Here is a 21,897-nt window from a genome sequence, read left to right as displayed (position 1 = left end):
TAGGAGGCTCTGCAGTTCCATGGCTTGGAACAAAATTACTGAATATAGTTAAAAGCAAGGGATAGCTCTTCCCTATCCTGTTCTGGTTTTTGGAGCTGTCGCTGCTATCCAGTATTCCAGGGCTACCTGTGGGGAAAGCATTGATGAGAGCTAAGCAGAGCATAGCAGGGACAAGCCACATGGTCATATAATGCCAGCACTTTTCTGTCTGCACTGGCTGCCAGGCCATGTCCTGTGCTGGTGTTAGCATTCAAAGCCCTAAATGGCTTGTGGCCAGGAAGGATAATTTTCTCCCATATATATTTGTTGGACTCTGAGCACCAACCCTCACTCTTCCCCTGCCAAAGGAAGTGATGGGGGCAGCTACTAAAAGTAGGGCCTTTCACCCTGTTTGTGAAATGATCTTCCCAAAGAAGCTTGCCTGGAACCTACTTTGTTCTTTGGCAGCAGATGAAAACCTTAAACCTGATTGTCCCAAGCATTTTGGCCTTTTAGCTTGTGTTGTTTTAATTTTGTTACTATATTTTAAGTAACACTGTTGTGCACTGTTGTTACATTTTATCTTGGTTGTTATTTTTATTTTATACTGCAGATTTAAATGTTTATATTGTATTTATAGTGTTGCCTTTTTTGGTTTTAGTTGTGATCTAACCAGAGAGTTTCAGCTATTGGACTTTGTAGAAATAGAATAGAAAATAACGAAGGCCAGCATTGCTGGTTGCTCAGTTCTCAGGAAGATGCCACAAATGGAAAGGTGGCACTAATCTTGTTTCTCTTCCAAATATCACAGTGGTAAACCAGTCAGTGAAACAACTGTGCTTGAGAGTGGGAGAATTGGAGAACGACCAGAAGTTGTGTATCATGTACTTCACACAATTTCACTGGGGTTGCTTGCCATGATGATGGAAAGGTGAGTTGATTAGATGGAGACATAGACTTTGTTTCCCCAGGAAGTAGCAAAATACTTCTCCAAACTTGCTAGAAACGTATATGGAGTTTTTGTTTCTTTCTGAGCATAGGTGGAGGGGAAATCATTTTAGAAGAAGTACTGATGACTGGAGTATTTGACACTGATACTAATTAGCTTGTGTAACAAGACAGCCAGTTTAGTACAAGAGAGCCAGTATGGTGTAGCAGAGTGTTGGACTGGAACTCTAGAGATCCAGGTTCTAGTCAGAACTCAACCAGAATCCTCATTGGGTGACACTGGGTCAGTTACTTTCAGTCTAACCTCCTTCACAGGGTTGTTGTGAAGATAAAATGGAGAGGAGGAGGAAGACCATGTGAGCCATTTGGGCTTCCTTGCAAGAGGAACAGAGACAGGAAATAAATGTAATAATAAATTATAAAATGAATAGGAGATGGGCGGGAATGTTCTCAACTGCTCCTGTTGCTGTTATTGTGTCTCTGTGAACCTTTTGGAGCACTGGCTGATGCTGCAAAAGGCCATTTGTAGCTGCAGTGTAGTGTTTGGAAGCAGGTGCTACTGTGAGAATGCAGTGATGGTACCAACTCAGATGGCTTTAAAAGCGGGTTAGACACATCCATGGAAAACAAGCCTATTGATGGCTGCTAGTGGCAGTGGCTGTACAGTGCTTCCACTTTCAAGGCAGCTTGTCTTTAAATGCCATTTGCCAGGGAGCATATGACATCCCATAGAGTGCTATTGCACTCGTGTCCTCCTTGCGGGCACCCTATAGGGACCTGATGGAACAATTGTGGTAAATACAATGCTGGACTATTTAGGTTTCTGGCCTCACCTGGCAGGCTCTTATTTTTAAAATTAAGAACTGTGCAGGTTGTAACATGTGCTGCAAACAGTTATTGGAAGAACTTTGAAGCTGCCAAGGTAAAATAAGTGCTCCAGAGTGTTGTTTGGCACAGATTCCTGCACATCATTTTGATAATTTTTAATTTGTTGGAGCGCTTTTACCCTACACTAGTCTTCTCCAACCTGATGCCGTCCAGATGTTTTGCTCTATAGCATTCCATCACAGCTGACAATTGGCCTTGCCTGTTGGGGCTCATGGGTACTGAAGTTCAAAATATCAGGAGAGCACCAGTGGTGGAAGGCTGCCCAACACTAAGCTTGTTCTCCAGGACTTACAAGAGGGCATTCTTGTCCTTTGGGATAACCTTTCCTTTTCTGTCAATAGGCAGGGCCAGGGGCTGACAGAGCACTCTCCATCCGATCAGCCTCCCTCCATAAGAAACTCTGTTAGCAAAATAGTGCCAACAAGTCATATAATCTGATTAACTGGTGGGAGGAGTGGAGACTCACAAAATACCATTTGTGACCTGACACATGCAGCAGATCAACCTCTAAAGTTCAACCTGATCAAATGTCATCTGGATATGGAATGGCTGAGAAGCAAATCCAATTGAATTTATAGAATCATGAAGACAAGAACTCTGAACCATTCAGTGTTAAGGGAAAAGCCCTTGAGGACTCTTTCTGTGCTTTATGCTCACTGGCAAAAAGAGACATCCGGAGGCTGCTGAGATCCTTAAGAGAGAATCTGAGAGAGAGACTGAGGTTAAAAGGATGCTGCTAGGATGAATATGAAATTGATGTAACCCTTCAGAAATATGCTTTATTGGGTGAAAGTGATGTTGATATGGCTCATACTGAAGAGGAGGAAGGACCATCGAGAGCACTGTTAAAAACAAAGATACTGCCTCTAGATAACAGTGAGCTTCAGGTTAGCTCAAACTTTCCCAGTTCAGCTCCAAATAAAAATGGATCAGGTGCTCTTGCCTGGAATGACATGAGGAATGTGGAAGAAGATGAACTCGGAACCCTTGAGAGGTCCACCAAACCACTTTGTCCAGTAACAAAGTTGATAAAACCAATGAATTTTAATGTCAGTAAGATCTGTCCACAGAGGAAGCAGACTGAACAACTGGAGGAGGACCTGAGGGAAATGTAACAAAACAAAATCTACTTATAGAAAGAGAAATTCTTCCTACTTTTCCCATGTGGATATAAGAACTCAGAATTAAGTAAAATGTTTAATATCCTATTTTTGAAGAAACTTGGGCCAGGGAAGGGATCACTACATCATTCTCTCTGGGAGCACCTCTGAGTGTCAAAGGTGGGCAGCCCAAGGGCGGCCTAATTATACTGGTAAGTACAAGTACTAGAACTTCTGCTGGCAGTCTGGATCCCTTGCTCCGTCTGGCTACTGGCTTGATCATTGAAAGTGACTGGTCTCACCTTGTGTAAATCAAGGCAGATGCCCCCACAAAGACACAAACATGCAGTTAAGGAGAACTGGCTAAAACTGCAAAACTATATCAACAAAATAGTAAACATAAATCCTGAAGCCCTGGTGATTTTGACTGGTGAATTAGTTGCTTGAAATAGACAGGATGATGAGACCCTCTGTGCCCTCTTCCATGGCATATGCAACTCAGGTACATCAGCAATTGATTTATGATTGTCTCTTGCAACTTGTTGAACAGCTGCCAAATGGGCAATCGGGATGAAAGTGATCATCTTCCCATATCTTTACTCTTAAATTTTGGAAACCTCATCGTGCATACTATGTCCCCACATTGAATACCAATGTAAAAATCCATGTCCAAAGCATTAGGTGGTCAGCTAAATTAGAGGAAGTGTCATCAGAGTTATACTCAATAAGGTGTCTGTATTTCCAGGATACTTTGTTAAATGCAGATTCTTCCAAGACAACAATAGGATTATCTCAAAGCTTCATTGATATCCTTCAAAACATTCTGAAGCCTAAAAAGAGTAGTATACAATTTTCTCTACCTAATAGGTCTAAAATTTGGTCCAACCATGAATGCATCAATATGAAATACTCTTTCACAGAAAAAATACCGCTCATAATAGGGACTTAAACCTTTCTGTAATTCCTAATGAAGGATTAGAAGACTATCTATCTATTTATTGATTGATTGTATTTGTATGCCTCCGCATAGCCAGAGGCAATTTGGGGAGCTCACAGTGCGATATTAAATAGCAAATAAATAAATAAATAACAATAACAACCAAACCCATAAAACATAATAGGATTAAAATACAATATAAAATCAACTGTATAAATAGAACAAAAGGAAATATAAACACAATGTACCCACTAACAACAACCAATGCAACAATAAACCAGCAGCAAACCAATAGTCCAATCTAAAAACAGATGCTAAATAATGAAGATATTAAACTGTGATCAGGGAGAAAAAGAAGCAAGCCCAAAGGGAAGCATGGCAATCCCTGACAAATACTTCACAGACGGGAGACTCATCTACTTTCTGGAGAATGGTACTGGGGCTGGCAAAATATTGCTGTAGGAGCAGAGTACTTTATTCCTGCGAAGATGCAGGGAACAACATATGCAAGCAGACAATCCCCTCAACATTGTATTAAGGCTTTAATTAATACTGTCCCAGAGTGGCCTCCTGTCTCCATATTTGCAATCATCAACCTGATCTCACATCTTAAATGGGGCAAAGCATCAGGCAGTGATAATATCCCTCCTGAACTGGTGAAATTTGACACTGACTGGTGAGCCACCTGTTCTAGCAGCCCTATTTACACACATTTATTTACATGCCATACTGGATGGTAGATTCAGAAGGAAGCCATACTGGGAACAGGTGTGCCACTGTAGAAAGGAAGAAGTGGAATTTGCAGGGCATCATTTACGATGCTACACTTTTTATCAAGCATACACCTTTAGCCCTCTTTACATAACAGCTCCCAGGGAAGCAGATAAACAACACCTAGCCATATTTAGGGTCAGATCATGACCCAAAAGTCACTCCAAAAGTGGCAAGCTTTTGTGTAACTGTAATAAATCTACACAAATTAAGATTGGTGGGTATGAATGAATTGTAATAATTTAATCTAATCTGTTTAGATTATTTTATTTCACTTACTGATTCTACTGCATTTTAATTCTCTAAGTATTTTAATTATTCATGTTGGGTTTTTACCTATTTTATTGTATTAATATTAATTTGTATGCTGCATTTTACTGGTCTGTGACTGAAATAAAGTTCATTCATTCTGTTTGCCAGAACAGTTTACATCCTTCCCAAGCAATGAAAGCCAGCTGTGGAAAATTATGTACACAGCTGCATTACTGGCTGACTCTTCTGTGGATGCTGTTCAGACCCAATCCAAGGTCATGGGGGCACAGAAACATATGGCTGGACAGCTGGGATGTTGAACCAAGCTAGCCCTCCTTTTGCTGATGCAAAACTGTTTGGAGAACCCCTTGAAAAGGACCTTCTGGAAGATAAAGGCAAAATCAAGACACTTCCTATTTCCAAGAGGGAAGATGAGAAGGCCCAGATTCAATCTGATGTTTGTCCCTCCAGACTGGCAGATCAGCCAGGCTCTCACGGATCAAGGCTAAGTGGCTACACAGCCAGGACACACGTGAGAAACAGTATCTTTTAGCAAGCACCATGACAAACATGGCCGAAGTGTCAAAGAAACCTTGTTCTTCCTGATGCTGAGGTTCCTGACTCCCAGGAACCATGCCTGGGCCTTGGAGTTAGTCTTCCAGGATTATGCTTTGTACTTTCCCCAGCAGTCCAGGAACAAATGCTGGATTACTTAATAGTTGAAAATTCCTGTAAGTACCAAATGCTAAAAGCAGCTATGCAGCACCTGTTAGATGTCCAAGTGATCAAATAAACAAGAACAATGAACGTTTATTCCAATGATGGTATTGGAGCCATTGCATGGTTGAATAGCTAAAAGAATTCATCCAGAAACATTTCTTCAGGATTGAAACCCTGAAGTCAGTAGTAGCTGCCCTGACCACAAATGACTTTCTGGCTTTGCTAAACCCCTCCAAGGCTCCCATGGGTTGATGAATGCATATCTACTAAAACATGGCACCATTAGTGGCTCACTTGAGACAGATAGGAATTTTCCTGTATCCATACTTAGACAACATACTTGCCCAATCTGCAACCAAAGAGAAAGGAATCACAGTATATTTTGGCCTTTCTTCAGGTGAATGTACAGAAAAGTTTATTAAAACGAAGACGGCACCTGGAAAACCTGGCTGGGATTCAGAACACAAAGGGTATAGGATGTTTCCTACAGAAGAAATGAAGAATAAGGTCTTTCAGATGATGGCAGAGACAGAACAGGCCAGGCAACTGCCAAGAAGTGGTCAGCTAGTCATACTTCCACACTTGACCCTTGCTTCTCCAGCCTCACGCAGCATGCCAAGATTGCTGCATGGTAGAGATTCTGGCAGCCATGCAGATGTCATTGCAATGGTGGTGGGATCCTTCCAAGCTGACACATGGAATGGCATTGGCAAACCTTGCAGAGTCATCACCACGGACACCAGCCCGTTCAGTTGCGCGATCCATTGGAGTCTCATGTAGCGCAGGAAATTTGATCAATGGCATATTTAGTTACTTGATTTATATCCCACCTTTTTTCTTACAAAGAACTCAAAGTAGCTTAGCTTATATAATTTCCTCATCCTGTCCTCAGTCTTATCTCCACAACAACAATCCTGGGGTAGGTTGGGCTGAGAGTCTATGACTGGCCCAAAGTCACTTAGTTGTTTCCATGGCTGAGCAGGGACTAGATTCAAGTTCGTCTGAGTCCCACTTTTGTACTCTTAACCACTGCTGCTGACATGGATAAGAAGAGCATACATCTGGAACTCAGGACTACCAAGTTGGCTTCTTGGAGTTCTGGGACAATGTATGAGACCTCCATGTTCTGGTGAGGATAGATAGTGCAACAACCAAAGTATAGAACAGGCCTGGGGATATAAGGTCAGACGCATTGCATCTAGAAGCTTGTGTGATAATGAACCTGGGGTGGGGGTGGGGGTGGGGGTAGAATTTGGTCTCAATTAACATTGTGTATCTGATGGGGAAATGCAAAGATGGATACTTCAAGTGCTGGAAGTAGGTCTTTGCCCCAGTGCAGAATGCAAAGCATTCGTGCTACTTTTCCAGGTATGCTGCAGTGCTTGGAGAACATTCCTGTTACGGTGTAAATTCAAGGGGAAAAATTTAGAGCAGTCCAAATGGGTGACTATCTCTGCTCCTTGTGGTAATGAATTTGATGATTTAACTTAGTGCTGCATGAAGACATTCTTGTATCTGCCCTGCGTCTTCCACCTGTCAGCTTTATGGGTTTACCTGGGTTCCAGTATTAGGAGAGAGGAGGAAAAATGTCTCCCTATCAACTTTCTCCAAACCTGGTTAATATTTAAAATACAGTAATTTCCATTTCAGCTTCAATAACAGAAGTCTAAAGTATGGGCCCAACAGAATCTATATCTAACCATCACCGTAAGAATATGAGAAAAGCTGTGCAGGGTCAGACCAGCAATCCATCAGTCTCTTCCCTCAGCAGCCAACCAACCACGAGGAGGACAAGAGTGCGGTTACGCCTCCCACACATATCCCACCAGCTTGCATTAAGAGGCATACTGACTCCTCTATTGTGTAATATATAGGTAGCATTAATAGCTGTCAATAGCTCTACCATCCATTAGTTGTCCAAAGCCATCCCAGTTAGTAGTCATCATTAAACTTTGTGCTAGTGATTTCAGTTTAACTGGGCCCGGTATGAAGAAGTACTGCTTTTATCTGTGCTGAATCTCCTACCTGCAACCTCATGGGATGACTTGGGGTTTTAATATGATGAGAGAGGGAGAAAAATGTCTTTCTATCCACTTTTTCCATAGCGTGTGTAATTTTGTACACTTCTGCTGTGTCTGCCCTCACTTGTCTTTTCTCCAAGCTGAAGAGTTCAAGATGACTTCATAGGGGAGGTTGAACCAAGAGCCTATTCCTGTTTCTGTTTTATGACAGCAGCCTTGGATGCATATTTTGGATGGCTCAAACAAGTCTTGATATTCCTTAACACTAAACCAGGTGTAGGCAACCTGATGGCTCCTCTGCTTTACACTATAATACCCATACTCCCCAGCTTTATATTTATACAGTATATCACCTAGAACCTCATATGGTGGAAGACAATAAAGAAGTGCTTTAAGTAAACACGTTAAGTGCAAGAGTACTTTAGTGGAGGATGCCAAAAATAACTATGGGTTTCCTTGCAGTTGTTGGAGGTGTATTCTAGATTCTTAGCTAGTTCAATGACCGATGCAACAGCTGTGGAATCTGTTCCTTTTGGAATCTATAGAATGGAATATACAATGTCTCATCCTTTTTGTGGTGTGGGTGGGATTTGTGTCCTCTTTTCATAGAATGAAATATGTGTGGACTCCTTCCGTTTGCATGATGGCTGCATTTGGAGTTTGCTCCCCTGAGCTTTGGACGACACTTTTCAAGTGGTTCCGACTGAAGGCTGTACATCCCATTGTGCTGGTGAGTTCCCAGCCCTTTCTAAAGTCACACAGTGGGGGGCACATGGAAACATTTTGTTCGATTCAAATATTTTAGCACTGCTTTTTGAGGCAAAGGAAAATTTCAAAGGAGGAAAATAGAAAATGTAGAAATCTTGCTACTTTTGAAAAAAAATTGAAGGAAACAGAAAACAAGTCAGTCCAAAGAAATACTTAGTGAAGTCTTTTCCAGGATATGTTAGGTTGTAATTTCACCAAGTGGGAATAACTCATGAAAATGTGCTTAAAACTGTAGGGGTACAACTCAGTGGAGAAAATCAATAGAAAAAGGTAATTCAGGTCTTTGAGACTTACTCCTCAGTAAGTATATAAGGTTGCATCTCTAAAACGTTGTGTGGTACTGACAGCATCTGAGAGTAGGGGTGAGAACTAAAGAGGAACTTGTGACATTTTTTGTGTACACTTGCTATTTCAGGCTCTCATCCTGAGTATGGCAGTGCCAACTATCATCGGCTTCAGCTTGTGGAAAGAGGTAAGAACATACTATCATATATATAATATACTTTTAATACTAATAATCATATTTAGCATCAATACCCAGGAGGGTGATTGGCAATGAAAGCAGGTATTTTTTAAAAGCACTTCACCAAATTTTATTTGCTAATGACGTTTGTGTTTTGATTTTTATAATAAAGTAGCTTGGCCAAAGATTATCACCTGAAATCATAGCAGCAACATGGTTGGGCCACTAGATAGCACTGTGAGTTTGTCCAATGCAAGTCCGGTGGGCTTGTTTAAAAGAACTCAGTCTGACGGTGACAACTTTTAGCAAAGCCCAACATGTTATCTTTAGAAAGCATCTTATCGTACAGTGAGGATGTTATTGGACGCATTTGAGCAACTGCATTATGAATTCTGATAAAGAATAAAAATAGGATTCTGCTGTAAAATCTGGGATGGAATCGAACCTAATAATAGAACAGAAGGATGTTGAGCATGTAGGACTTTTTAATACTAAAAAGGTGTACTTAGTCTATGTTCCTACATTATTTAAAGTTCTGTAATTTGTCTTCCCACAGTTCATAGCCTTGGTACTTCCTTTTAGTTTTTTCCTAGGATAATGACAGAACTTTCAGAACTGCAAGAATTTTATGACCCTGACACAGTTGGACTCATGACTTGGATCAAGTAAGGAAGCCTTGTTATGCCTAAACTTTTGCTTTCTTTTTGCTGCAGAATATTTTCATTAACTAAGCTATGAGTCACTGTAATTGCCTGTCATGCAGTCAGTACAATAGTTGTTTGCATGCCTTTCCAACCTTCTTGTGGTCCTTGGCAACATTCGGGTTAATGCTTGTCTTGTGAACTAATTGTGTGAGTATTAATTAAACGAAAACAAAATAGCATGTTTTGTTCTTACAGTGTCGCAACTGAGTGCGTGTCTCCAGGCTTGCTGACATGGACAGAATCTTGCTTTGTATTGTCCTCCTGTCCCTGCAATGCGTTTCTTTCCCCACTCCTGTCCTGTGCAGGCACAATCCTTAGCATCCTCATTTGCTCTCGATGCAGCATAATGACTTGTAGTAGTGTGCCCAGATAGTGTGGTGATGCAGCTAGAGGAATCTTCCTTAAGCTGGTGCTCTATAGCTGTGAGCTGTGTTTGAATTAGGGCTGATGGAATTTGTCGGTTTTGCCTCCTGCTGCATTTTAATATTTTTAAATCTCAAGTTTGTTCTTGCTAACTATGAAGAACTTTGCAGATCACTTGGAACAAAATGCTCACTCATCTCCACCAGACAGATGCGATAGGTGCAGCTATTGCCAGCATGGAGAGGACTGTAATGTACTGTGTGGCTATTAAAGATGGGGAGCCCATCAAAACAAGGAGGTGGCAGCCCTTGAGCAACCAGCTATATAGCCTGGTTAAATTTACAGGGATTCAAACCCAGGCTTTTAAAAGCGAAGTACTCAAAAACACGTGCATGGTGGAATGAATATGCCAGTTCCTCCCACATTCAATGTGTTAATGTCAAATTCTTTGTTGTCCCCAGTTTGAAGAACTTTGTGAATTTTTATGAATTCTCCAAAACTGGACTGACATTAAATTCTTACCCTTTCCTAGTTGGACTGCTACCCCTATCATGGGAGTTGTGGTTAAGGGCACATCTGGAGGTCACCAGGTTGGAGAAGCCTGGGAGGATCCTGGTTCAAATCCTTTCTTAGGCATAAAGCTCAGTGGACCAATGATAATCTCAGTCTAACTCTCTTCATAGGATTGCTGGGGATTTTAAAAGCTGTTTAGTTAGAAGTTGGGTTTTCACATGGTGATTCATGGGAGTGTTAGAAACCAGCACTGGTCCTGGTTGTAGACAATATTTACTAATAAAAAATGTATATCCCACTCTTTCATCTTAGAAAGTTGAAAAAACTGAAGAGGGGAAGGAATAGCATGTGCCAATAAAAGAGGGACTGTTAAAGAAAAAAACAAACACTGTCCAATGGGTTAAATAAACAACATTCCCATTTTAAGTCTTCAGAAAAAGGGCAAAATATGTTGTAAATGAGGTTTCAGAGGCTTAGCAAAAATAGATAAGGCTCGATGTTATGGTGGCATACCATGGGTAGGTATAGGAAGTCCCATAGCCTGGTTATAGCAAAGAAGGAGGTCTTCACTAACTGTACTTCAGATGGCCATGAGACCCAAAGCTTGGACTCCTCTCTTGCTCTTAATGGATGAGCAAGACAATATGGGACCAGATGGCCCATTAGGTGTCCTAGTTCTAGGTTGAGTTAGGGTTTGAATGGCCACAAAAGCAGTGGCAGACATTGATAGAATAATGGAGCAAAAAGTTTTAGTGAAAATCCTTGGGCTGCGATCTGTTGAAGCTGACATTTCAGAAGTAGTGCTCCCAAACTATGCAATATGGAATACGTGAGAGAAGTTGTTCTTGCTTTGCAGGAGGCAGGCACCTATTGCGGCTGTATTTGCTGGCAGCCCACAGCTAATGGGTGTGATCAAATTGTGTACTGGAGGGATGGTGACAAATCTGCCCCTGTATAATGATGAGGACCTACTCAGGAGGAATGAGCATGTGAGTCGTCTTCATTTCTCAACTTTTCTAAAACATCTTTAATATCTAGAGTATTGTGTAATATTTATCTCGAGACAGTTGCTGCTGTCCCTGACCTTCACATAGGCTGCAGCTTGCTCAGATACATTAAGTCTGGGTTTACAGATAATCTATAATGCTTTGGATGCAATCCAGAGAAAGTTAGGTTTGTCCAAGTTCTAGTGCTACTGGCAGAAATTAAACCTTGATTTGTATTTTAAGGACTTGTTGATGATTTTTCCAAGCATACATCATTAGAAATGAGCTCCAGTGAAAGCAATAGAATTTGCTGTAAGTGGGCCTTAAGTTTCAGATGTTAAATCTCATTTATTTTTAGTGGGTTTCAGAGGTGCTTAATCTACTATGGGTTGCACCCTCTGTTGACTGATTTATTTCATTTTATACCACCCAAGAGCCCAAGGCTTTCTGGGTGGTTACCAACAGTTAAACACATATAAACAAATATTATCTTTGAAAGATAATAACATAAAAAACAACAGAACAATAAAACAATAAAAACAGTAAAGCCAATAAAACCACAGCAGTTTCAGTCAAGTCAGTACAGAGTGTAGCAGTAGTACGTTTATTTATTTAGCGTATGGCCTATATGGCCAGGGAGTCTACAGTGCTTTTACACATGGTAGATGTTCTGGCAGCCAACAGTTGCTAGTCTTTTCTTGCACCAGTGCACCACTGAGGGCGATCTGGCTTAACACTGTCTAGCTTAACACCGACTGGCCAACAACGCTGTTAAGGAAGGCAGCCCATCCAGGACTTTCCTCTGCTGATCCTTCACCGAACACATACAGGCAGATCCAGTGCCAGTTCTTGCTTCCACACAAATGTAGCCAGCTTTTCCCACCAGAGAATGGTGGTCCCTTGCAGATGGTATGCTTTCGAACTGCTAGGTGGGGAGGAGCTAGGGACAGGTGACGGGGATCACTCCATCTCGCAGGGCTCGACTCGAAACACCGAAGCGCCGACCATTTCTGGCTAACGGTTCCAGTGTCATTAAGCTGCTGCAGCACCGCATCCCTGGGCAGTAGTACAAAAATACAGTATAAAAAGTAAAATTAAAAAGTTAACTATTCTTGAAGATTGTTGTTTTCTTTTGCATTATGTGCAAGCAAGTATATTAAAAAATCTTGTTAAAATCCTAGCATTAACCCTAAGGGGTATTTCCAAATGAATTATATTTATTGTTTTTAATTTGGCATCTTCTAAAATTCACAGATTTTTCAGATCTATTCAAAAAGATCTGCTGAAGATATTTATAAAATACTCACATCATACAAAGCTAACTATTTGGTTATAGAGGATTCCATTTGCAATGAGGTGGGGCCTGTGAGAGGATGCCGTGTCAAAGACCTGCTGGATATCGCCAATGGCCATGTAAGCAGCAGCTTGACATTTACTTCTTTTCTGTTCTTTAGGGCATACTTATATTCCAGTATGCCTAAAATCTGAGGCTGTATCTCATTCTTCTGTACAACTGCTTGTGAGACTGAAGGCCTTCTGCTGAAGTTAAGTGTAGCTGTTTGGTGAGTGAAAGCCAGCTGAACAAGCCCAAGACCACAACCCAGAAACCACATGTAGGCATGTCTAGCAGAACCCTTGGCTTGAAACAGCAGATTCTGCAGGCACGGAAATACACGTGTGCTGGGCTGACAAAAGGAAGTACTTCTTCGTATGATGCATAATTAATCTGTGGAATTTGTTGCTCCAAGGTGTGGTGATGGGCTAGCAGTGGCTAATAGTCATCATGGCTGAACAAAACCTCCTTGTTCAGGGACAATATGCCACTGAACTCTGGTTGTTGGGCAGGTGGAAGTGGGTGATAGCAGCAGGCTAGGGCTCTTGCCTTTATGCCTTACTTATGGGAGCTAGAAGTATCTGACTGGCCACTGGAAAACACGCATCATATGAGCAGCTCCTAATTGTGGACGGAGCTCCTATTGCTCAAGAGCCACAAGCTCCAAACAAAGAGTACAGGTTTCATCAGATAGTGGCCTAGCATTGTATCAACCACGCTACACCAGTTCAATGTAATATTTCTAGTTTTAAATGTACATGCTATAAAAGTTCCTTATTTGAAGAACTCTTTTTAAAAATAAAAAATTATACATGTCAAACCAGCTATTTAGCAGCATGGCATCAATTACCAATTGAGCTGTGAAGGATATCTCATTCAGAATGTTTGTGCTAGGGTCCTCCTCCAGCCCACATGAGTTAAACTAAACTATATATTTTTCTTGTTTTCTTCAAGGTGTATTATGAAGAAAGTGACAGTTATGGCTATTCAAAATATGGACGATTTTGTCAGGAAATCAAAATGAACTATTCTCCATATGTGAATTACTTCACTCGAGTATACTGGAATAGGTCCTATTTCGTATATAAAATCAACACTGTAATATCTTTCCAGTCCTGAGAAGACATGGAGATGACATTTTTGAAGATTGCCTGTGTTTGAAGAATTCTTCAATGGGATGAGCTTATTTACAAACTGTTCTTTTATACTGTATATGCATTACAGACATGCCAGAGACACATCACTGAGAGGGTACAATATGCCCACTTCTTGGTGTATGTTACTGGAATACTGCAGACTGACTACAGCAAAGCAAAAAAGAGGAATAACTCCCAGGCCATGGAAAATACAAGATGTGACAGGTTTCCTTGTTTTTAAATACCTCTCCCCAGCTCTTCTGATTTTCATGATCTTATTATGCCATTGATTTCTCTGATCTCATTTTATAGCAATGCCTGTCTTCAGCTAGATTTATTTTCATTAATAAATGCAAAAAAGCCCCTTGTGAACTTGCTGAGCATGATCCTCAAGTTATGCACATATATCTGGGATTAGGGCAGTGGGGGTAGGGAAAGAATGCTCTGTTATTTTTGTAGCTTCAGTCTCCTACCAAATACTTGAAATTCATGGAAGCTGGAAAACTGGGGTACCACTTTTTGAGTCAGAAAAATGCTGAAGATAAATAGGGTTAGGAAGGGGAAATAAGTTTTCCTTTGGCTGAGCTTTGATTCATTTTAATCATGGCTGCTATCTATGAGTTGAATTTGATTCAAGACATTGTTAAATACCTCTTTGATTTCTGATGGTGCATGCTTGTACCATGTCTTCAAAGACTGTTCTCTAAGAAGGAAGCAGATCATGTGCATTATTTGTCTATAAGCACTGTCCCTAAGAAGTACTGGAGTAAATACAGATTATTTCCTTTGAAATATGTACACAATCATTTGTTTTAGGCAGATATCGTCATCTTCTTATGGAGACCACTTAGAAGAAGAAGAAGATGAATATATCTGCCTAAAAGTTCCCCCTCTAAACAAGACAAGGTTAAAGGCTTAAATTCAAGGATATTTAGCTTAACTGTTTTGTAGGACCATGTTTATTATGATAAATGGGATTTACCATTTTTCTCTAGTTAGAGGCTGCATTCAGATGTCATATTAAGCCAGGAATCCTGGCTCAATAAGTCATGATGTGAATGAACATGCTAGTGCATGGAAACTGTTTGCTCCTTCCTTTGTGTAGCAAAACCAGGAAGGAATAGCTGAAATGTGTCCAGGCAACCCATAATCCATGTTTTAAACCAGGACTCAGTTGGTTTATCAACCATAGCTTGTTTAAACTCACTTAAAAATAAGTCTGGGTTTGGACTGCAGTACATAGTGAACCATCTTTGCCTACCCTACCCACTAATGTAAGAAGCACACTGCTTATTCACATCATGGTTTATTAAACCTGGATTCCTAGCTTAATGGGCCATCTGGACATGGCCATTTTCTTATTAAAACTATACCTGTAAGCTGGAATTTAAAAGTCACACACTGAAGAACAAGCTGATAACAGCATGTTGTGTTTGGGCTGAGTTTCTTGCTTGAATAAATGCATATTCCTATGTTGATTTTCTATGATAGTATTTCTCGCCATATCTTTTTTTCCCTCACTGTCGATGCTCTTTGGCAAGTACCTGCTCAGCCTAGAATTGCAATTCATCAATTGACTTTATTCATCCACAGTACATAACTAGGAGAATAACCATGCAGAGCAAAAAATGTTACTGTGTGAATATTTCATCATATGCTTGATATGTGGTACTTAACAGTAGGCTAACGATCAGTGCTGCCTTGGTTTATATCTATCAATCAAACTGGATTCAGGATTGCAAATGTCTATTATTAACTTCATTCAGTTGAGGTTGAAGGTCGACCTGCCATTGGGAATAGTCAATTCAGTAGACAGAACTTCTTTGTCAGCCCCTCTAGATGTCTTGGACCAGTTCCCAGTGTGCTGGCTGAGGAATGCTAGAACTTGTAGTGCAACACACCTGGGGAATATCAGGTTGGAGAAGGCTGATGTAAAGCATACTGAGGGTCTGATTTGTGTGTGGAAATTGATATATTGTGTTGCTAAATGCTTGCCTGAAAAATGACCTTTTAACAGGTATAGCCTTGATGTATTTATGTTTGGAATATTTGTATATGTGCGACAGCAATTATCTGTATTCTTTACAACTACACTTATGCCTTTGAATTTTTAAAAGCTGCATCAGTAAATGACAAAATAGCCACAAAGGAAACAATTTTTTAAATATTACCTCATACAGCTAGAAATGTTGCTGTTCTGACTATTTTTCAGAGTAACTCCCTAAAACTCCCAGTTGATCAGGTATTACCATTGTGCATGCAATCTCTCTTATTTCACTTTCGGTTCTGAGCAACATAGAAGTAAAGGAAACTACTGGTACATGCGTAACAAACACTGGTTGCGGAGTAATACCAGTGTGGCTGAGGAGCGCTAACAGAATGCCATTTGTGGGAGAGTAACAAACACCCCTAAATGTTCCTGAATTCCATTTGGACTTCTGTCCTAGCTAGATTGCCTTGGCTTCTTCAGTGCTACTAGTTCCACTAAATTTGCAGGGATATTTCAAATCCTGAAATGGACTCCATTTGACTTTAATTTATTTTAAAAATAAATTCCACATAGTGAAGATAAGTTTGCCTTCCAGCCTGATCCTTTGTTCATATCTTATTTGAGATACATTGTAGTGCATTTAAATAGCAATGCTGCTTACTCTCTCTCTTTTCTATTGATCGTACTTGAAGTGTACTGAAATCTTTGTGTGTTAAGTTCCAGATAATTGTCACATCATTGAGTTGTTGCAACACTTTGAAGAAAGAATGTTACTGTGGGTACAAGAGGGAAACGTTTGATAGCCTGCAGTTGGAGAGTGACACTTTCACAAAACATTAAGTGTTAGACTGCACATTTGGTCAGACTTTTATTAGACTAAATAATGATTTGATTATTGTGTAAAATGTGTAAAATGCAGCATTTTTCAGTTATTCCCTAAAAGCTTTGGGTGTGATAAAATTTGGAAACCTTGCAAAAATCATCATCAGTAGCTGTTTGCCACACATACCTGCTTGGAGTCTAATGAAAGGAGGAATAATTGTAATTCTTTAAAAATATTTTGTGGGAACATTCAAGCCTCTTGCTGTCAATGTTGTAATCCAGTTGGAAAATGTGCCTTGTAAACTTTTATTAAAGAAACAGATAAAAACCTTTTGTACATTTTTAAAGTATTTTTGTGTGAAACTCCACAGTTGAACAGGCGGGATATTGTTTGTGTGTTTGTTTGCTTGTTTGTTTGTTGAAGGATAAACACCCTTTCCCTCCTCTGTAAAAAGTAATTATACAGGATGTAGGTGTGTGGCTTTCCATCTGTTGCCCTCTTTCCCCTAGTTTATTGATTCTGCCAGCCCTGCTTTCCCAGTGAATGTCGTTTTAATGCAGGGTTGGGTAATGCAGATGTTTTGGGAGTAACTCCCAACATTTTTGGGAATTTTTGACCATTGGGCTAATGAGAGTTGAAGCCCAAAGCTTCAGGACAGTGCTAGATTGGAGAAGGACACTACTGTTTCCCCAGTGATCACATCTGTAATGATATCCTACAGAGCAGCTTTCCTCCAATGGGGTGCTCTCCAGATGTATTGGATGCTGCTGGTTGGAAGTTGTAGTTCACACATCTGGAAGGTACCAGGTTGGTGGAAGGCTGTTACAGACAGTTGAGGGCAGCAAATGCAGCCAAGTCCAACGGGCAGCCGTCAACTGGCCTCAGGTGTGTCTCTCTCTTTGCCACAGTACTGCACACAGCACAGCTTCAGCCACATAAAGAAGGAATCTAAAATATAATGGGGTAATTGTGTTCCTCTACCTGGAGGGACTCACTCTTGCTGGTTGAGTTTATGCCATGCTAAATCTGAGTCTGCAAGTTACTACCATGAATGAATTAGGCAGGTAGAAATTCCTTCTGGTTTTTCTAGTAAAGGCATATTTTTTCCAAAGAACATTCCCATTTATTATTTAAACAACTTTAAAATGTTTTTTCTGATGTATATTTTTATCCTCATCTGTTTTATGGACTGTATAAACTGCCCAGAGATCTGTGGCTGTGGTGTGGTATAGTAATAAAATAATGTATTTAATTGAGGTCTTACACACTATATCTTTGTACATCACTTAGAAATCTTGCTTAATGTAAGCAACAAATATCATGAAATAGAATTAAAGTGGGCATAAAACAGCCATTCCCTCTAGAGCAGGGGTCTCCAACTCACGGCCCGCGGGCCAATTGCTGGGACGGGGGAGGGGCCCTGTGGCCTTCAAAGCGCCTCCGGGAGCGACGCGGGATGAGCGGCCCACCACCACCGCCGCGGTGGTGGAGTACTTGATGCGGCCCAGCCTCAGCCAGACTCTCCTTCCACCAGCCCCCAGGTAAGTTGAGCTTGAGACCCCTGCTCTAGATGGTTTGCAACACAGGGAACGCCAAGCTGGATCAGACCAGCGCTCCATCGGGTCCTGCGCTCGGTTCGCACAATGGCAACCCAGCTGCCCACAGGCTCCCGCAAGCAGGACGGGGGCAAGGCCGCCTCCTGCCCAGGTTCCTCGGCAGCTGGTGTATTCAGGCAGCTCTTAGCCAGCACGACTGGATGACAACTCTCAGCATCTTTGCGATCAAGAATGCGGCGCGTGGGAGGGAAGTTCCCAGCACCAGAAGGTCATCAGGTTGCGGAAGGCTAGTTTAAAGTAATAAACCCAATCAAGACAAGGTATGAATAAAGTGAAGTTTGCTTCCCTGCCCGCATCAACCGCCGCTCTCCGGCTGGTTCCTGGAGGGGCGCTGGCCAGCCCCAGCGCCACCAGTGCCGCCCAGCTACGGCTCGCGTCTGGTCGTTCAGCAGGGAGGGAGCGCATGGTAATTAAGGGGGCGGGCTCTCCGCCTCCCTCTCCTCCAGTTGGCGAGCCGCGAGGAGGGGAGGGGCGCGCCCGGGCTGTCCCTCCAGGTGCTCGGGCACCTTTGGCGCGAAGGCTGAGACGGCAGAGCGCGCTGGGCTCCCGACGAGCGCAGGAATGAGGGACGCGGCTCGGGCTGCGCCCGCGCCTGCCAGGCTTCCCTTACTCTGTCTGTGCCTGCTGGCCGGCTGGGGCGGCTGCTGGGGCCGCCTCCGGCGCCCTGCCAGCCCGCCCCGGGCGCTCTGCTTCTACGGGCAGGTGCCCGAGAACAGCCCGCCGGGCACGTGGGTGCAGGGGCTGCGGGTGCCGCTGCGGAGGCTGCAGCTGGCCCCGGGGCGGCCGCCCGAGGAGTGGGCTCTGGAGGGCGACGGAGCCTCGCACTTCGCCCACCAGCTGCAGCCGGCCAAGGAGCGCTCGCGCTCGCGGCTGCTGCTGCTGCGCACGGCCGAGCGCCTGGACAGGGAGGCTCGTCCGCGCTACAGCCTCTGGCTGCGGGGCCCCTCCAGGGCGGCGCTGCTCCGGCTGCGGGTGCTGGACCGCAACGACCACCGGCCGCGCTTCCCGCCGGGGCCCGCGCGGCCGCTGGAGGTGGACGAGCTGTCGCCGCTGGGCGCGGAGGTGGCGCGGCTGCGCGCCCTGGACGCGGACGAGGGCGCCAACGCGCGCCTCACCTACCGCTCGTGGCCCGGCGCGGGGGGCCGCCGCCTCTTCGTGGTGCCGCGCAGCGGACAGGTGCTCACCGTGGGGTCCCTGCTCGGCTTGCGCCGCCTCAGCCTCTGGGTCTCGGCCCAGGACCACGGGCTGCCGCAGCCCCTGCGCAGCCCCGCCAGGCGCCTCGAGCTGGCCGTGCGGAAGGGGGCGAGCCCAGCCCGGCAGCCGGCGCAGGGCGGATCCCTCGCCAAGCCGCGCGGCGCCCGCTCCGTCTCCGCGGCCCCCAGTCCCGTGTACAAGGTGCGCATTCCCGTCGGAGCGCCGCCCGGGGAGCCCATCTTCACCGTCCCGGACACGCGCTACCAGGAGGCCGGCGGCAGCTGGTTCGAGCTGGCCGCCCCGGGCTCCTTTCCGGTGGAGCTGGACCGGGGCTCCGGCCGGCTGTCCCTCAGCCGACAGTTGGAGAGGGGAGGCCGGACCGAGGTGATGGTCAAGGTGCACCGCCTAGACGGGCAAGGTAAGGCTGCATCTGAAGCATGCCCCGGTCACGGGAGATCAGAAATAATGGGAGCCTTTAAGCATGTGCCGAGTTCTAACCCAAAGGTGCCTGCCCTTCTTTACGTAACAGGGCAGCACTTCAAAAGCAGTGAACCAGCGTGACTTGGACAGAGCTAGCTTATACCGACTGCCCCTCCGGATGTTTGGGGCATCAACCTCCATCAGATCAACTCCTTGTGGTCAGTGGGACTGCTGGGAGTTGTTGTCCAAAACATCTGTCGGGCAGCAGGTGTGAGAAGGCTGACTTAGAGAATGATTGATGGGAAAGAATTAAATGCAGCGGGTTCCTGGGGCAGAGGTTCAATGAGGCAAAGTAATTTTTAGATGCTTGATTCAAGGGTTACACAAGTTTATATAGAAAATGTCTTGGAACTCATAGCATTCTCCAACTATGCAAGTTTTCTGTTTAAACTTGCATAGGATCACACCATTTCTGTTGATCTCCCTCCTCTTCATATAATATTAATTTCCTTACTCCAAAATGAAGTCAGTCAGTCCCACTGTGTGTGGAGTTCCACCTGGTCATACTCCTGGCCCAAAATCCCGCTGCACTTGCACCACTGGAGGCAGAAATGCCCGCTCGGGCTGGAAGCACAAGTCCTTTAGTTGGAACTCTGAAACTATGGGGGGCCAACTGTTCCTCCACTGCTGTCCATGGGCACCTGCTGAAATAAAAGTACAGGGCCCTGGTTGATCTCTGTTGCATCAGATCTGCCTGGATTAGGTGTTTTTTTTATTCAACATGCTTCAGCTCCTGCGACCTCCCCCTGGTTGTTTGTTTCTTTGTTTGTTTTGGCCTGAGGCTTTTCCTAAAATCGCTTTCCCTCTCTTGCATCCCCTTTGGCAAAACAGTCTCCTTAGGAGAGAGGGTCCCTTATTTATACAGTCACTACCAGAAAATGTCGAGCACATGTAAATTAGCATACTTTTGGTACCTTGCACTGCTTCGGGGTACCAGTCACTGTGAGCTGTCCCATGAGAGTGTCCTCGCCTTTATGCCCAGCTTCTGTTCTTGGCAGAAACTTCTGATGCCTATTCTGATGAATCAAGATGTTGTACTAGAATCATGGATCTTTGATCTGATGTGCTGAAGCCGCCACAGAATTCCTTCAGAATCTGCATAGCTTGCAAATGCATGCTGAGTTTAGGCTTTGCCTTGCTTTTGGCAGTTTTGCGATGGGGCCATAGGAAGCTGACAATGTGAATACAGCCAGCATATCTGACAGCCAGAGAGTGCTGGGGCCGTGGGCTAAAGTTCTTCCTATCACCTTTCACCTGATCCTTTAACTGGAGGGCCAGGGATTGAACCTGAGACTTTATGTAGGTTAAGTGTGTGCTCCATCACTGAGCACTCCAGTAAATGCAGCTTGTGTTGCAAGTTGGGCAGTGGAGGAAAGCAGGCATGGGTGGCTTTGCCAGTAAGGCATTCCAACTGTGTAAGCCACCAGACTGATCTCTGAGGAGGCAGTATTTTTGTGGGAGGGGAACTTTGGGTTTTACTGTTCTCTGTGACTTTGTAGGAGATCCCCAAATTCTACCTCTCAATTTCTTTTAATCATTTTGATTTGAAGCATACAGGTGCCAGTAGGAGATCACTTACCAAATGAGCAAATAGAGTGCAAACAAAGTGCATTCTGCGCTCCACTCCCAACAGGGGAGAGGTTGTGGATTTGTATACAGAAGGCAGTGCATCTGCTTTACATGCAGAAGGTCCCACATTTGATTCCCAGCATCTCCAGGTGGGGCTAGGAGAGAATTCTGCTTGCAGCCCCAGGAAGCTGTTGCCAGTCAGTGTTGGAATGCTGGGGAAGACAGTAGGCGATGCAGCACCTCTCTCTACAAGAGGCTTGCCTGTGACTCAGACTGCAGTTGTGCAGATGCCATTGTGCGTTCAATGCAAAGTGGCTACACAGGGCTACTTTCTCAATCATTT

General features: G+C 43.7%; 2 protein-coding genes across 3 annotated transcripts in view; both read left to right on the top strand.

Moving 5' to 3' along the window:
* DPY19L4 (dpy-19 like 4) overlaps positions 1–17,008 on the top strand; it is a 45,027-nt gene extending 28,019 nt beyond the window's left edge. For both annotated transcript variants that reach the window (XM_044424188.1, XM_044424187.1), the window contains exons 13-19: positions 791–910; positions 8,226–8,346; positions 8,800–8,856; positions 9,430–9,512; positions 11,284–11,416; positions 12,668–12,826; positions 13,701–17,008. In XM_044424188.1, coding sequence (XP_044280123.1) covers positions 791–910; positions 8,226–8,346; positions 8,800–8,856; positions 9,430–9,512; positions 11,284–11,416; positions 12,668–12,826; positions 13,701–13,865 — 838 coding nt within the window. In that variant the 3' untranslated portion in view covers positions 13,866–17,008. The remainder of the gene's footprint in view (positions 1–790; positions 911–8,225; positions 8,347–8,799; positions 8,857–9,429; positions 9,513–11,283; positions 11,417–12,667; positions 12,827–13,700) is intronic.
* A 1,864-nt stretch (positions 17,009–18,872) lies between these two features.
* Positions 18,873–21,897, top strand: part of LOC123020504 (neural-cadherin-like) — a 53,758-nt gene continuing 50,733 nt past the window's right edge. The window contains exon 1 of the mRNA XM_044424324.1: positions 18,873–19,923. Coding sequence (XP_044280259.1) covers positions 18,873–19,923 — 1,051 coding nt within the window. The remainder of the gene's footprint in view (positions 19,924–21,897) is intronic.

Source organism: Varanus komodoensis, unplaced genomic scaffold (genome assembly GCF_004798865.1).
Source record: "Varanus komodoensis strain SLA01 unplaced genomic scaffold, ASM479886v1 scaffold14_1, whole genome shotgun sequence".
NCBI classification, from domain to species: domain Eukaryota; kingdom Metazoa; phylum Chordata; class Lepidosauria; order Squamata; family Varanidae; genus Varanus; species Varanus komodoensis.
This window is presented reverse-complemented; position numbering and strand designations above follow the sequence as displayed.